Source organism: Oncorhynchus kisutch, linkage group LG12 (assembly GCF_002021735.2).
Source record: "Oncorhynchus kisutch isolate 150728-3 linkage group LG12, Okis_V2, whole genome shotgun sequence".
Classification (NCBI taxonomy): domain Eukaryota; kingdom Metazoa; phylum Chordata; class Actinopteri; order Salmoniformes; family Salmonidae; genus Oncorhynchus; species Oncorhynchus kisutch.
The window spans coordinates 25,263,617-25,277,945 of NC_034185.2; the positions used below are offsets into that span (position 1 = coordinate 25,263,617).

General features: G+C 43.0%; 1 protein-coding gene across 1 annotated transcript in view; it reads right to left on the reverse strand.

Annotated features, from left to right (window-relative positions):
* galnt14 (UDP-N-acetyl-alpha-D-galactosamine:polypeptide N-acetylgalactosaminyltransferase 14 (GalNAc-T14)) overlaps positions 1-14,329 on the reverse strand; it is a 117,776-nt gene that overhangs the window by 42,118 nt on the left and 61,329 nt on the right. The window contains exons 4-7 of the mRNA XM_031837215.1: positions 13,730-13,797; positions 13,418-13,483; positions 3,897-4,018; positions 49-136 (exon numbers count right to left, since the gene is read on the reverse strand). Of these exons, the coding sequence (XP_031693075.1) occupies positions 49-136; positions 3,897-4,018; positions 13,418-13,483; positions 13,730-13,797 (344 nt within the window). The remainder of the gene's footprint in view (positions 1-48; positions 137-3,896; positions 4,019-13,417; positions 13,484-13,729; positions 13,798-14,329) is intronic.

A 14,329-nucleotide genomic window follows, 5' to 3' on the forward strand; every position in this document is an offset into this window, starting at 1 on the left:
TTTGATTTGAGATGAGGACGGGGAGGTCAAGTCCCTGTCGCTCCATACCTCCACGGAGGTCAGAGGAGGCTGCTACGTAGGCGAAGGTATCCATGTTGATGATGTCGATCACTGGGCTCACCACACAGGTCGGGTCCTGGTGAGACGAGAGAGAGAGAGAGAGAGAGAGAGAGAGAGAGAGAGAGAGAGAGAGAGAGAGAGAGAGAAAGAGAGAGAGACGGGAGTCAGAGACCATGTTCAAAACTCACAGTAAGAGCCAATGGCACAATTCCTTATTTACAGTTAGTTAATGAAAAAGGTATGGGAGTAATGGGAGGCATTGATGTGCTACCGGGCACTGATTAAACATACATTATGTTCATACAGTAGGTCGCCCAGTAGTGTGGATGATGTTTCAGTTAATGCTCTGGTGCTCATTCAGTTGTCATAGCCTTGTAGTCCTGAAGTCAAGGAAATAACCAGGGAAAATGTCCACCTTTAGGACATGTGATACATCTGTTGGGATGTGCTGATTAATTGCTGTTAGGGTCACTTGAAAGACATCATAGTGGCTTGGGGTCATTGTCTTGTCTTTTCTTCTTCCAGCTAAAGGAAAGTACATCGATCATTGTCTGATCAGATCAGACAGAGTGAAGAGGAGGTTAACAGGCGATGTGTGTGAAAGTCATGTCTTGAAATAGTCTGCTCACACACCCATGCATGCCATGCACACACACACCTGTCAGAACTCACAGACACACACACACACACTAAGTCTCAGTCAAAGGCCATGACAGAGTCATCTTTAGGAGCTGATGCACGCACACACACACGCACACACACGCACACACACACACACACACACACACACACACACACACACACACACACACACACACACACACACACACACACACACACACACACACACACACACACACACACACACACACACACACACACACACACACACACACACACACTCCCTCTCTCTCACTCACTGTCCCTCTCTCTCTCTCTCTCTCTCTCTCTCTCACGCACGCATGCACACACGCACACGCACACACACACATTGACAAGCAGCATCCTGGGCGGTTTGACCACATTATCTCACATTTGATTGGCTCGTCTGCTCTTCTTCAGACATTCACTTTCTCCCATCCCTCTTTTCCCCTCCTCTCCCTCTTATATTTTCTCTCTGCCAAGGTGATTTACCTTGACCAGCACCCATGCTTCACAAGACTGCTTGGGTACGCTTTCCATTTTCCATGAGACTGCTGAGTTTTCGATCCCTTTCAACCATTTCAATTGCAAATGATCTTCTGTTCTGAGACATTATGCGGCTCTGAGAGGAATGCCCCTTTACAGTGGCGTGGTGTGTCATGAATGTTATACATGCGTCTTTGTGCCTGCATTTACATAAATCAATAAGTAATACATTTAGAAATAGATATGTATATATGTGGATAGTGATGGATGACTCCCTCAAAACAAAAACAATTCTGTTTATTTTCATATATTGATTGTTTGTAGACAAAAGCTTCCTGTATTAGTACATGTATTACAAAACATTATGCTATGCCTCGCAGCGCCAAATCCAAAATAATGATGGGACGTTGTTGAGAACTTAACGCTAGATATCGGCAGCCGCACCAGGGAATTAAGATGCAGACAGCACTTTGAAATCAGACATGCATGAAGGTTAGTATATAATTGAATATAACATGTAAGCCCCAGTATTAGGGGGGGGGGGGGGGGGGGTGAGTCAACCCTCTGTCTTAGCCTGGGGGAGAGGAAGAGTGAGGAAGAGTGAGGAAGAGTGCTGTTGGTGTAAGTTGAGGGAGGCACTTCTTCCAGATTAGGGGCAATCAGAGGAACAGCAGAAGGTAAACTGCCATTTTCTCCCCAGTCACAACACACTGAGAGCTCTGAGAGCTGCTGGAGAGCTGCTGGAGGGGTGGTGGTGGTCCCGGAGACAGTTCACAATGCTTCAGTTACACACCAGCTAGGAGGGAGTTTTTCATTCATTCCTGGAGATATAGACATATACTGTATCAAAAAGAGAGAGTATGTGTAGGAGTCCGAGAGTAGGGTGGGGGGTTCTGTTGATTGAAGTTCACAAAAAAACGGACAGTTAAGTCACCTGATAAAAATATGTTGCAAGAACAAATATGCATCAGAGTTAATTTTTCATCATGAATCTTGTTCTTGAGGCAGTTCTGCAGAGTGGTCACTAACTGGCACAGTCACAAAGTAACCCTAATGCCTAACTGAATTTTTACAATATACTAAATTTTGACTTTGCAGATGGCCTATCTAAGGGGAAATCTCTTAGTTCTGCCTCCATGACAAGACTCATGACAATAAACATCAACCTGCATTTTAAGGTTGGACATTCTCTCTGAAGTTTGCAAGTAGCTTTATTCTGTCTAGGAAAAAGAATATCAAATGAGTATACGAGAATGGGGTGCATTTTCTTTCTATTCTGGGAGATGTATCAGAAGGTGCAGATTAGATGTTGGAGGTGTGTGTCACTGCCTGTACTGAACAGTACTGTTACTGTAGATGTAGGAGGTGTCACTGCCTGTACTGAACAGTACTGTTACTGTAGATGTAGGAGGTGTCACTGCCTGTACTGAACAGTACTGTTACTGTAGATGTAGGAGGTGTCACTGCCTGTAATGTTACTGTAGATGTAGGAGGTGTCAGTGCCTGTACTGTTACTTTAGATGTAGGAGGTGTCAGTGCCTGTACTGTTACTTTAGATGTAGGAGGTGTCAGTGCCTGTACTGTTACTGTAGATGTAGGAGGTGTCAGTGCCTGTACTGTTACTGTAGATGTAGGAGGTGTCAGTGCCTGTACTGTTACTGTAGATGTAGGAGGTGTCAGTGCCTGTACTGTTACTGTAGATGTAGGAGGTGTCAGTGCCTGTACTGTTACTGTAGATGTAGGAGGTGTCAGTGCCTGTACTGTTACTGTAGATGTAGGAGGTGTTAGTGCCTGTACTGTTACTGTAGATGTAGGAGGTGTCAGTGCCTGTACTGTTACTGTAGATGTAGGAGGTGTCAGTGCCTGTACTGTTACTGTAGATGTAGGAGGTGTCAGTGCCTGTACTGTTACTGTAGATGTAGGAGGTGTCAGTGCCTGTACTGTTACTGTAGATGTAGGAGGTGTCAGTGCCTGTACTGTTACTGTAGATGTAGGAGGTGTCAGTGCCTGTACTGTTACTGTAGATGTAGGAGGTGTCAGTGCCTGTACTGTTACTGTAGATGTAGGAGGTGTCAGTGCCTGTACTGTTACTTTAGATGTAGGAGGTGTCAGTGCCTGTACTGTTACTGTAGATGTAGGAGGTGTCAGTGCCTGTACTGTTACTGTAGATGTAGGAGGTGTCAGTGCCTGTACTGTTACTGTAGATGTAGGAGGTGTCAGTGCCTGTACTGTTACTGTAGATGTAGGAGGTGTCAGTGCCTGTACTGTTACTGTAGATGTAGGAGGTGTCAGTGCCTGTAATGTTACTGTAGATGTAGGAGGTGTCAGTGCCTGTACTGTTACTGTAGATGTAGGAGGTGTCAGTGCCTGTACTGTTACTGTAGATGTAGGAGGTGTCAGTGCCTGTACTGTTACTGTAGATGTAGGAGGTGTCAGTGCCTGTACTGTTACTGTAGATGTAGGAGGTGTCAGTGCCTGTACTGTTACTGTAGATGTAGGAGGTGTCAGTGCCTGTACTGTTACTGTAGATGTAGGAGGTGTCAGTGCCTGTACTGTTACTGTAGATGTAGGAGGTGTCACTGCCTGTAATGTTACTGTAGATGTAGGAGGTGTCAGTGCCTGTACTGTTACTGTAGATGTAGGAGGTGTCAGTGCCTGTAATGTTACTGTAGATGTAGGAGGTGTCAGTGCCTGTACTGTTACTGTACCTCCTTGATCCTCCGGAGCAGTGGGGGCAGCCAGTCCTTGTTGACCTCACAGTGACTGTCCAGGAAGGTCAGGACCCCAGCCTTCGCTGCATCTGCCCCACGTACCCTGGAGCGGATCAGACCTGGAGAGAGAGAACAGAGACAGAGGGGTCAAAGGTCAGTCTCATCCATAACGACTGCTGTGTGTGTGTGTGTGTGTGTGTGTGTGTGTGTGTGTGTGTGTGTGTGTGTGTGTGTGTGTGTGTGTGTGTGTCTCCAAACCCAACCACTGTATCTAAACCCAAACACCAATACTATCTGATCTCTAGATGATGTTGCTCTCAAATACTCTGAACACAATGTCCCTTTATTGTCCACCTCATGCGTGGAGACAAGGGAGGTCTTAAAAAGGCCATTTGTGTCTGTTTATGACGCAATTACGGCCCTTAGACATGATGGTCTGAATGGGACATCACACTGTTAAGAGGTCTCAATGATTGAAGGACATTCTTTCCGGCTAAATAGCGAAATCAATAGTCTCTGACATAGGACAGAATGTCATTGTATGAAATTGTAGGACTCTTGAAGTTTCGCACTGCGCCGCGACTCCAGCCAATTAAAAATCCCATTTCATCCTCAATAACGCTTTATTTTCTGGATGGGTGAGCTCACCCTCCCCCCTCAACAGTTGCTAGTTGAAGCTGCCAGAGAGAGAGAGAGAGAGAGAGAGAGAGAGAGAGAGAGAGAGAGAGAGAGAGAGAAGAGAGAGAGAGAGAGAGAGAGAGAGAGAGAGAGAGAGAGAGAGAATTTACTACTAAAGCTTGATAGAGACGACATGGCATGACAGCTTCTGCTGTTTGTAGCATTAAAAAGACAATCAAGTCTAAATGCCTCAAACCATTTACAATTTAGAGTGTGAGTTGAGGCCCCGGGGACTGTTAACTACACCCAGGCCCCTATACACACACAAGTTCATCAACACTGTAGTGGAACACTGAGGCTGGGTAATGAAACCTCCGGCTCCAGGAATAAACAGAGGACTGCCTAACAACAGCCTAACGATACCATTTGTTACAATCTAATTGTGGTTGTAATGATTTTTACACTTGATTAGGTATTGTCAGAGAGTCATTTCTTAGTTTTGTAGATGGAACCTTGGAAGTTGTCGTCTTGAGATTAGAGGTCTCTGCTTTTCATTAGCAGAGCAGGAATCTAATTACACACAATGCCTCACACACCTGTCTCACCACTACAACGTGCACAAGAACAGCTATTTCAAGGCTATTGATTTCAAATCATCATACTATTCCATTAAAATGTGCTCCATCGTTAAAAGTCAGATCTGACTGCAGAGTGCATAAGAGACTAGCATGTTTATAACTTGCCAGCAAAAGCCTATCAGTCCCAGGGTCTGAAACAAAATGATAGCAAGACATAGCAGGACCTGGCAGCCAGACCTGTGATTGCAGAGCTCTAAAAATCCTCACCACTGCACGTGCAAAACGGCCTGGAGGACTATCCATCAGTACAACGGCCAACCTGCTGAGTAATCACAGCATGACAGAGGCCCGTCACCCTCAGCTCATCCTCCTCGTCCGCACCCTTCTCACCCCTACATCCATCCCCACAACCCCTCCAACCTTCTCACCCCCCCCCCCTAAACAAAGCGTAAAATGACTATAAATTGTCATGGTCAAGGCATATTGATTCAATTGTTGTAAATATGGGGGCAGATGCTCAGCATTTTTAACAACACAGTTAGATAATCAAGTTCTACAAACTCTAGTTTTATCTAATCTTGACTATTGCCCGGTGATATGATCAAGTGCTGCAAAGGACCTAACAAAGCTGCAGCTGGCCCACAAAAACAATAACGAGGCCATATACGAGGAGTACCAGTACCAAGTAGTGTAAAGTACTTAAGTAAAAAATACTTTAAAGTACTACTTAAATAGTTTTGGGGGGTATCTGTACTTTACTATTTATATTTGAAAATATAAATAGTAAACTACATTCCTAAAGAAAATAATGTACTTTTTACTTCACTGACATCCAAAAGTACTCGTTACATTTTGAATGTTTAGCAGGACAGGAACATTGTCAAATTCACGCACTTGTCAAGAGAACATCCCTGGTCATCCCTACCGCCTCTGATCTGACGAACTCAGGAAACACAAATGCTTTGCTTGTAAATTATGTAAATGAGTGTTGGAGTGTGCCCCTGGCTCCCCCATTTCCTGGTTGATAAAAGTCTAATAGTTTGCCTAATTTCAGTTTATGTGACAAAACAAGCAAGTACAGTGTAGAGAATCCTTGTACCGTCTAAACCGCTGTGAAATATATTTTACATAACCAAAAATATTGTATTTTCAGCTATTTGAAGATGGTGTACTAAACCGACAGTAACTGACCAAAAACTAAACTTAAGAATGGGAAGCATAGATATAGCGAGCATTGAACAGATCTACCGTTTCTTAGACTTGATTTCAGTGAGAATGACTGATATATAACGCGCATATCTATGTGCATTTGCTAGGGTCGCCCAAAAGGCTACATATTGCAGCTTTAAGGAATTGGAAATTATTTTTTACTTTTGATACTTAAGTATATTTTACCAATTACATTTACTTTTTATACTTAATTATATTTAAAACCAAACACTTTTAGACTTTTACTCAAGTAGTATTTTACTGGGTGACTTCACTTTTACTTAAGTAATTTTCTATTAAGGCATCTTTACTTTTACTGAAGTATGACAATTGAGTACTTTTTCCAACACTGCCAGTGCCGAGTTAATGTGCAGGGGTTTGATATAGTTGAGGTAATTCAGGTTATACAGTATGTACAGTGCCTTGCGAAAGTATTCGGCCCCCTTGAACTTTGCGACCTTTTGCCACATTTCAGGCTTCAAACATAAAGATATAAAACTGTATTTTTTTGTGAAGAATCAACAACAAGTGGGACACAATCATGAAGTGGAACGACATTTATTGGATATTTCAAACTTTTTTAACAAATCAAAAACTGAAAAATTGGGCGTGCAAAATTATTCAGCCCCCTTAAGTTAATACTTTGTAGCGCCACCTTTTGCTGCGATTACAGCTGTAAGTCGCTTGGGGTATGTCTCTATCAGTTTTGCACATCGAGAGACTGACATTTTTTCCCATTCCTCCTTGCAAAACAGCTCGAGCTCAGTGAGGTTGGATGGAGAGCATTTGTGAACAGCAGTTTTCAGTTCTTTCCACAGATTCTCGATTGGATTCAGGTCTGGACTTTGACTTGGCCAGTCTAACACCTGGATATGTTTATTTTTGAACCATTCCATTGTAGATTTTGCTTTATGTTTTGGATCATTGTCTTGTTGGAAGACAAATCTCCGTCCCAGTCTCAGGTCTTTTGCCGACTCCATCAGGTTTTCTTCCAGAATGGTCCTGTATTTGGCTCCATCCATCTTCCCATCAATTTTAACCATCTTCCCTGTCCCTGCTGAAGAAAAGCAGGCCCAAACCATGATGCTGCCACCACCATGTTTGACAGTGGGGTTGGTATGTTCAGGGTGATGAGCTGTGTTGCTTTTACGCCAAACATAACGTTTTGCATTGTTGCCAAAAAGTTCAATTTTGGTTTCATCTGACCAGAGCACCTTCTTCCACATGTTTGGTGTGTCTCCCAGGTGGCTTGTGGCAAACTTTAAACGACACTTTTTATGGATATCTTTAAGAAATGGCTTTCTTCTTGCCACTCTTCCATAAAGGCCAGATTTGTGCAATATACGACTGATTGTTGTCCTATGGACAGGGTCTCCCACCTCAGCTGTAGATCTCTGCAGTTCATCCAGAGTGATCATGGGCCTCTTGGCTGCATCTCTGATCTCTGTCTTCTCCTTGTATGAGCTGAATGTTTAGAGGGACGGCCAGGTCTTGGTAGATTTGCAGTGGTCTGATACTCCTTCCATTTCAATATTATCGCTTGCACAGTGCTCCTTGGAATGTTTAAAGCTTGGGAAATCTTTTTGTATCCAAATCCGGCTTTAAACTTCTTCACAACAGTATCTCGGACCTGCCTGGTGTGTTCCTTGTTCTTCATGATGCTCTCTGCGCTTTTAACGGACCTCTGAGACTATCACAGTGCAGGTGCATTTATACGGAGACTTGATTACACACAGGTGGATTGTATTTATCATCATTAGTCATTTAGGTCAACATTTGATCATTCAGAGATCCTCACTGAACTTCTGGAGAGAGTTTGCTGCACTGAAAGTAAAGGGGCTGAATAATTTTGCACGCCCAATTTTTCAGTTTTTGATTTGTTAAAAAAGTTTGAAATATCCAATAAATGTCGTTCCACTTCATGATTGTGTCCCACTTGTTGTTGATTCTTCACAAAAAAATACAGTTTTATATCTTTATGTTTGAAGCCTGAAATGTGGCAAAAGGTCGCAAAGTTCAAGGGGGCCGAATACTTTCGCAAGGCACTGTACATGTGAGTAGGGGTTAAAGTAACTAGGCAATCAGGAGGATATAATAAACAGAGTAGCAGCAGCTTATGTGAAGTGTAAAAGTGTGTGTGTGTGTGTGTGTGTGTGTGTGTGTGTGTGTGTGTGTGTGTGTGTGTGTGTGTGTGTGTGTGTGTGAGGGAGTGTGTGGGTAGAGTCTAGTGAGTGTGCATAGAGCCAGTGCAAGGGGGACAGTGCAAAACCTTAAAGATAAAGACATAATTCATAAAGGAGGGGTCAATGTAAATAGTCTGTGTAGCCATTTGATGAACTGTTCAGCAGTCTTATGGCTTGGGGGTTGAAGCTGTACAGGTACCTTTCGGTCCCAGACTTGGCGCTCTGGTACCGCTTGCAATGCAGTAGCAGAGAGAAAAATCTATGACTTGGGTGTCTGGAGTCTTTGACAATTTTGTTTGTAGAGGGCCAATGTCAACATTATGCATGTCCATTTATCTTGGCTCAAAGTGGAGGAGAGATTGACTGCATCAATTCTTGTTTTTGTGAGAAATTCTCATGTTGAAAATTACACATTTTCTGTATAATCAACTTACATATACTGAGTGTATAAAGAAAACAGTAACACCTTCCTAATATTGAGTTGCACCCCTTTTGCCCTCAGAACAACCTTAATTAGATGTGCTTTGGGTGGTGGACCATTCTTGATACACACAGGAAACTTTTGAGCATGAAAGACCCAGCAGTGTGGCAGTTCTTCACACACTCAAACCGGTGCCCATGGAACCTAATACCATACCTTGTTCAAAGGATCTTAAATCTTTTGTCTTGCACATTCACCTTCTGAATTGCACACATACACAATCCATATCTCAATTGTCACAAGGCTTACAAATCATTATTTAACCTGTCTCCTCCCCTTCATCTATACTGATTGAAGTGGATTTAACAAGTGACATAAATAAGGGATCAGAGCTTTCACCTGGATTCACCTGGTCAGAATATGTCATAGAAAGAGCAGGTGTTCCTAATGTTTTGTACAGTCAGTGTAGCTCTAACAGACACACTTACCTCACCAGACATGTCACTAGGGGGTTTCTTCACAGACCCCAAAATTCAAGAAAATGTACAGTATTATATAGAGCCATGATTGCATGGAACTCCCATCTCATAGAGTGCAAATTTGGTTTCAAAAAACAAATAAAGTAACACCTCACGGCACAATGCCTCTCCCCCATGTGACCTACCTTTTGTGTGTATGTACTGACATGTATGTGTAACTGATAGATGCACACACACACACATTAACACACACTGCACACTCACACGTTATTATTTTGGATTGCCTTGGCTTGTTATTTAAAGCAGGTAAACAGGCAATGGAGGTATTCAGTTATTGGTCGATTGAACGATAGAACGGCCAAAACGAGTGACTTAAGCAACTTTGAGATGGTATGATCGTCGGTGCCAGGCGCGCCGGATCCAGTATCTCAGATACAGTATGTCCGCCCTCCTGGGCTTTTCACTCACGATAGTGTCTAAGGTTTACCGAGAATGGTGCGACAAATAAAACACATCCATTCAGCGGAAGTCCTTTGGGTGAAAACAGCTCGTTGGTGAGAGGTCAAAGGAGAATGGCAAGAATTGTACAAGCAATTCGGGCCACAAGGTGAGCCACAAACAAGGCGGGCCACAAACAGACAAATAGCGGCGCAGTACACGATGGTGTGCAGAACGGCATCTCGGAACGTACAACTCTTTGATCTTTATCACGGCTGTGCTATTGCAGCAGACGACCACACTGGGTTCCACTCCTATCAGCTAAAAACAAGAACAAGTGGCTCCATTGGGCACGCGATTACCTACACTGGACAATTTGGGGGTATTTTTGGGGGGGGATTTTATTAGCATCCCATTAGCTGTTGCAAAAGTAGCAGCTACTATTTCTGAGATCCACACAAAACATGAAACATGACATAATACAGAACAATAATAGACAAGAACTCAAAGACAGAAGCACATACATTTTCAAAAGGCACACGTAACCTACATATCAATACATACACACAAACTATCTAGGTCAAATAGGGGAGAGGCATGGTGCAAGTGGTGTTGCTTTATCTGTTTTTTGAAACCAGGTTTGCTGTTCATTTGAGCAATATGAGATCAATACAATAATTGACAATAATGGAGGTCAATACAATAATGGCTCTATATAATACTGTACACTTTCTTGAATTTGTTTTGGATTTGGGGACTGTGAAAAGACCCCTGGTGGCATGTCTGGTGGGGTAAGTGTGTATGTCAGAGCTGTGTGGAAGTTGACTACGAAAGCAATATGGGATTTAAAGAGTGGAAAAACATTGCTTGCAACATGACAGCGAGTTCAGTTTACTTGAGTGGCCTGCGCAGTCCCAAGACATCAACCCAATAGATTATCTTTGAGATGGAACGGGCTGTTCGTACAGTAGCATGAATGTACTGCCGTCCAATCTGCAGCAACTGCGTGATGCCATTGCGTCAGCATGGACCAACATCCCTGTGGAACATTTCCGACACATTGTAGCATGTCCCAAATAATTCAGGCTGTTCTGGAGGCAAAGGGGGGTCCGACCCAGTACAAGTACCTAACAACCTGGCCGGTGAGTGTGTATATACAGTACAACATTGTAGAATAATAGTGAAGACATCAAAACTATGCAATAACTCAAATTGAATCATGTAGTAACCAAAAAAGTGTTAATCAAAACATTTTTTATATTTGAGATTCATCAAAGTAGCCACCCTTTGCCTTGATGACAGCTTCGCCAACCCTTGGCATTCTCTCAACCAGCTTCACCTGGAATGCTTTTCCAACAGTCTTGAAGGAGTTCCCACATAGGTTTATTTAGAATTCAAGGCACACCTAACCAGCAAGGCTCCCACAGCATTCTGCAGTGATACACCATCCCATTTGGTTTGCGCTTAGTGGGACTATCATTGGTTTTTCAACAGGACAATGACCCAACACACCTCCAGGCTGTGTAAGGGCTATTTGACCAAGAAGGAGAGTGATGGAGGAATCTCATATATAAAATTCACACTACCAGTCAAATGTTTTAGAACACCTACTCATACTACATGATTCCATATGTGTTATTTCATAATTGTGATGTCTTCAGTATTATTCGACAATGTAATAAAATAGTAAAAATAAAGAAAACCCTGGAATGAGTAGGTGTGTCCAAACCTTTAACTGGTACTGTATAGATACACAGACAGAAATGTAAAAGTCTGTGATGTCTATGCTAATGTTTTAAATGTATGTAAATTGTAAAGTATTTTCCGACAAATCGTTGCCATTGGCAACAACCACTCATATCTATCCCAGGCTGAGAACAAGTCAAGGAGGTACACTAGATTTTAGGTTTGTTTGCAAGAGGAGGTTTATGACCTTTCAGTCATACTTGCACTGAATACAATGACAACTATTTATCTGTTATTTTACCAGGTAAGTTGACTGAGAACACATTCTCATTTGCAGCAACAACCTGGGGAATAGTTACAGGGGAGAGGAGGGGAATGAATGAGCCAATTGTAAACTGGGGATTATTAGGTGACTGTGATGGTTTGAGAGCCAGATTGGGAATTTAGCCAGGACACCAGGGTTAACACCCCTACTCTTATGATAAGTGCCATGGGATCTTTAATGACCTCAGAGAGTCAGGACACCCGTTAAACGTCCCATCTGAAAGACGGCACCCTACACAGGGCAGTGTCCCAATGGAAAGTGTGCTTCCTACTGGCCCTCCAACACCACTTCCAGCAGCATCTGGTCTTCCATCCAGGGACTGACTAGGACCAACCCTGCTTAGCTTCAGAAGCAAGCCAGCAGTGGTATGCAGGGTGGAATGCTGCTGGCATAGTAGTGAACTACAACTAGTGAATACAACTACTGAATAAACATAAACATATTTTGCACTAGCCTAGAATGACATACTTCAAGATACTAAAGAGTTCAACAATGATCAAAACTGCACCCTATCTTGTGTTATATAGTAAAGTGAGGTGGATGCTGTAAGATAGTATCCATATGCCTTATTAGGTGGAACTGGCTGCTTTTGGAGTCTTTTGGAGGTAAGATTGTCAGCCTGTGAGGTGAGATGGGGTTCATCTCCATTACCTCTATGCTGAACTCTCTGATCAGGGGAACTTCAAACGCCTGTGAGAGCTGGGGCTTGCGCACCTCTATCCACGCACAGCAATCTGCATCTCGTTACTGTCTGAGTTCACATCTCAGCATTTCAACATATATTTCACCTCAGACTGTATAATGTGCTGAAGCAGAGGCAGATAGCGTAGAGGGGTTTTAACTAGCAATCAGCACACGCTGCTTTTTAGTATTCTTTTTTTAAAATAAACTGTAGTCTATTACAACAGTGCTGTATGGCATGGTAGAAAAGTCCTCTGTGGAGTTATATAAAGGTGAAACAGGAAGCATCAACATGATAACCATGATAAATACGTTTCCTGAGCACCATGACTCATAGATGCAATAGAATAGTGTTGCATTTGTGCTCAGACTATGTTCCAGTCAACCTTTTGATGTCTTGCTATAATCAAATCAATCTATTTATATAGATACACAGACAATTCCCACGTTGTCTAGATGGGATCACGGTGTGTCTGACACAAAAAGATCCAACCCTCTCGAGTCAACACATCCCTGAATCTGCTCTCTTGTCTCACAGCTGTTGCTTGAGCTTCTCCCTGTGGTCTAACCTGAAATCATCTACTGTGGGATACTAGTGGGGAAACATCCTCCTCACAAAAACACTTGCATGAGGCTCTAATGCTGATCATCCCTCTTAGGCTTGGCAAAGGCAAGTGGTGTTGGGCTCTAAGGTGTGTGTTCAAGTGGAGGACACAATTGTATATTGCACGGATGAAATACTCTCCACACACACACACACACACACACACACACACACACACACACACACACACACACACACACACACACACACACACACACACACACACACACACACACACACACACACACACACACACACACACACACACACACACACACACACACTAACTAGGTTACCTTCTCTCCTGTCATTCCGAAGACACTTTACTTTGGGCAACTTGGTGAGTAGAAGGCAGTCATTTGCTGAAAGGGAACATTTGATGCAGGGTGAGATGCAATGTTCACAAAACCGTCACCCACACAGTGCATGGAATTGGAATTCAATTGTAAAAAACACATTGACAGAGACAGGGGAAATATTTTCAATCACTGATCCTTTTTCTCCGGCAGCTGTGCCAGAATGGGAGAGCTCATCACATCCATCTCCAATCCATTTCCTCCTGGAATCAGATCTATCTCTGCTCACAGCTGCTCTTCTGTTCTACCCACCATCCCCACTGTAGTCATCTACCAGGATGATCTCGTGAATCAGGTGGACTGGCGTCCTGTTCAGCACACTGCAAATGAAAAAGAGAGCAGTAGTAGTGTTAGAAACTATTGTATTTTTTTCCCCCGTGTTATGTGAATTGTTCTATTGGAAAAATGGAGAATGACATTATCGTTCTGAGAATGTATTACGGCTTAAATAAAATAACAATATTTCATTAGTTCTGGAGATGACTTTTTTTTATAACTATAGCCCCCAAAATGTAATTTGGATGATTTTCTATTATAAGGGTATGGGAAAATACAGGACCACTCATTTTGGCACCATCCTCTGACACTAGAATCTCTCACTATAAGAACCACACATAAATCTCCCTCTATTATTCTCTCCTCTCCTGGGGTACATGGCTGAACAGCAGGTGATGAGGCGAGGAGAGATGGAGGGAGAGGTACACCACCTCCCTCAGATTACTTCACCTTTAATCCCAGTCTGAATAAAGGCATCTACCCTCTCCTCCTCCCTCACACCGTATCTCTCTCTCTCTCTCTCTCTCTCTCTCTCTCTCTCTCTCTCTCTCTCTCTCTCCTGTCTGGGTGAGTAAT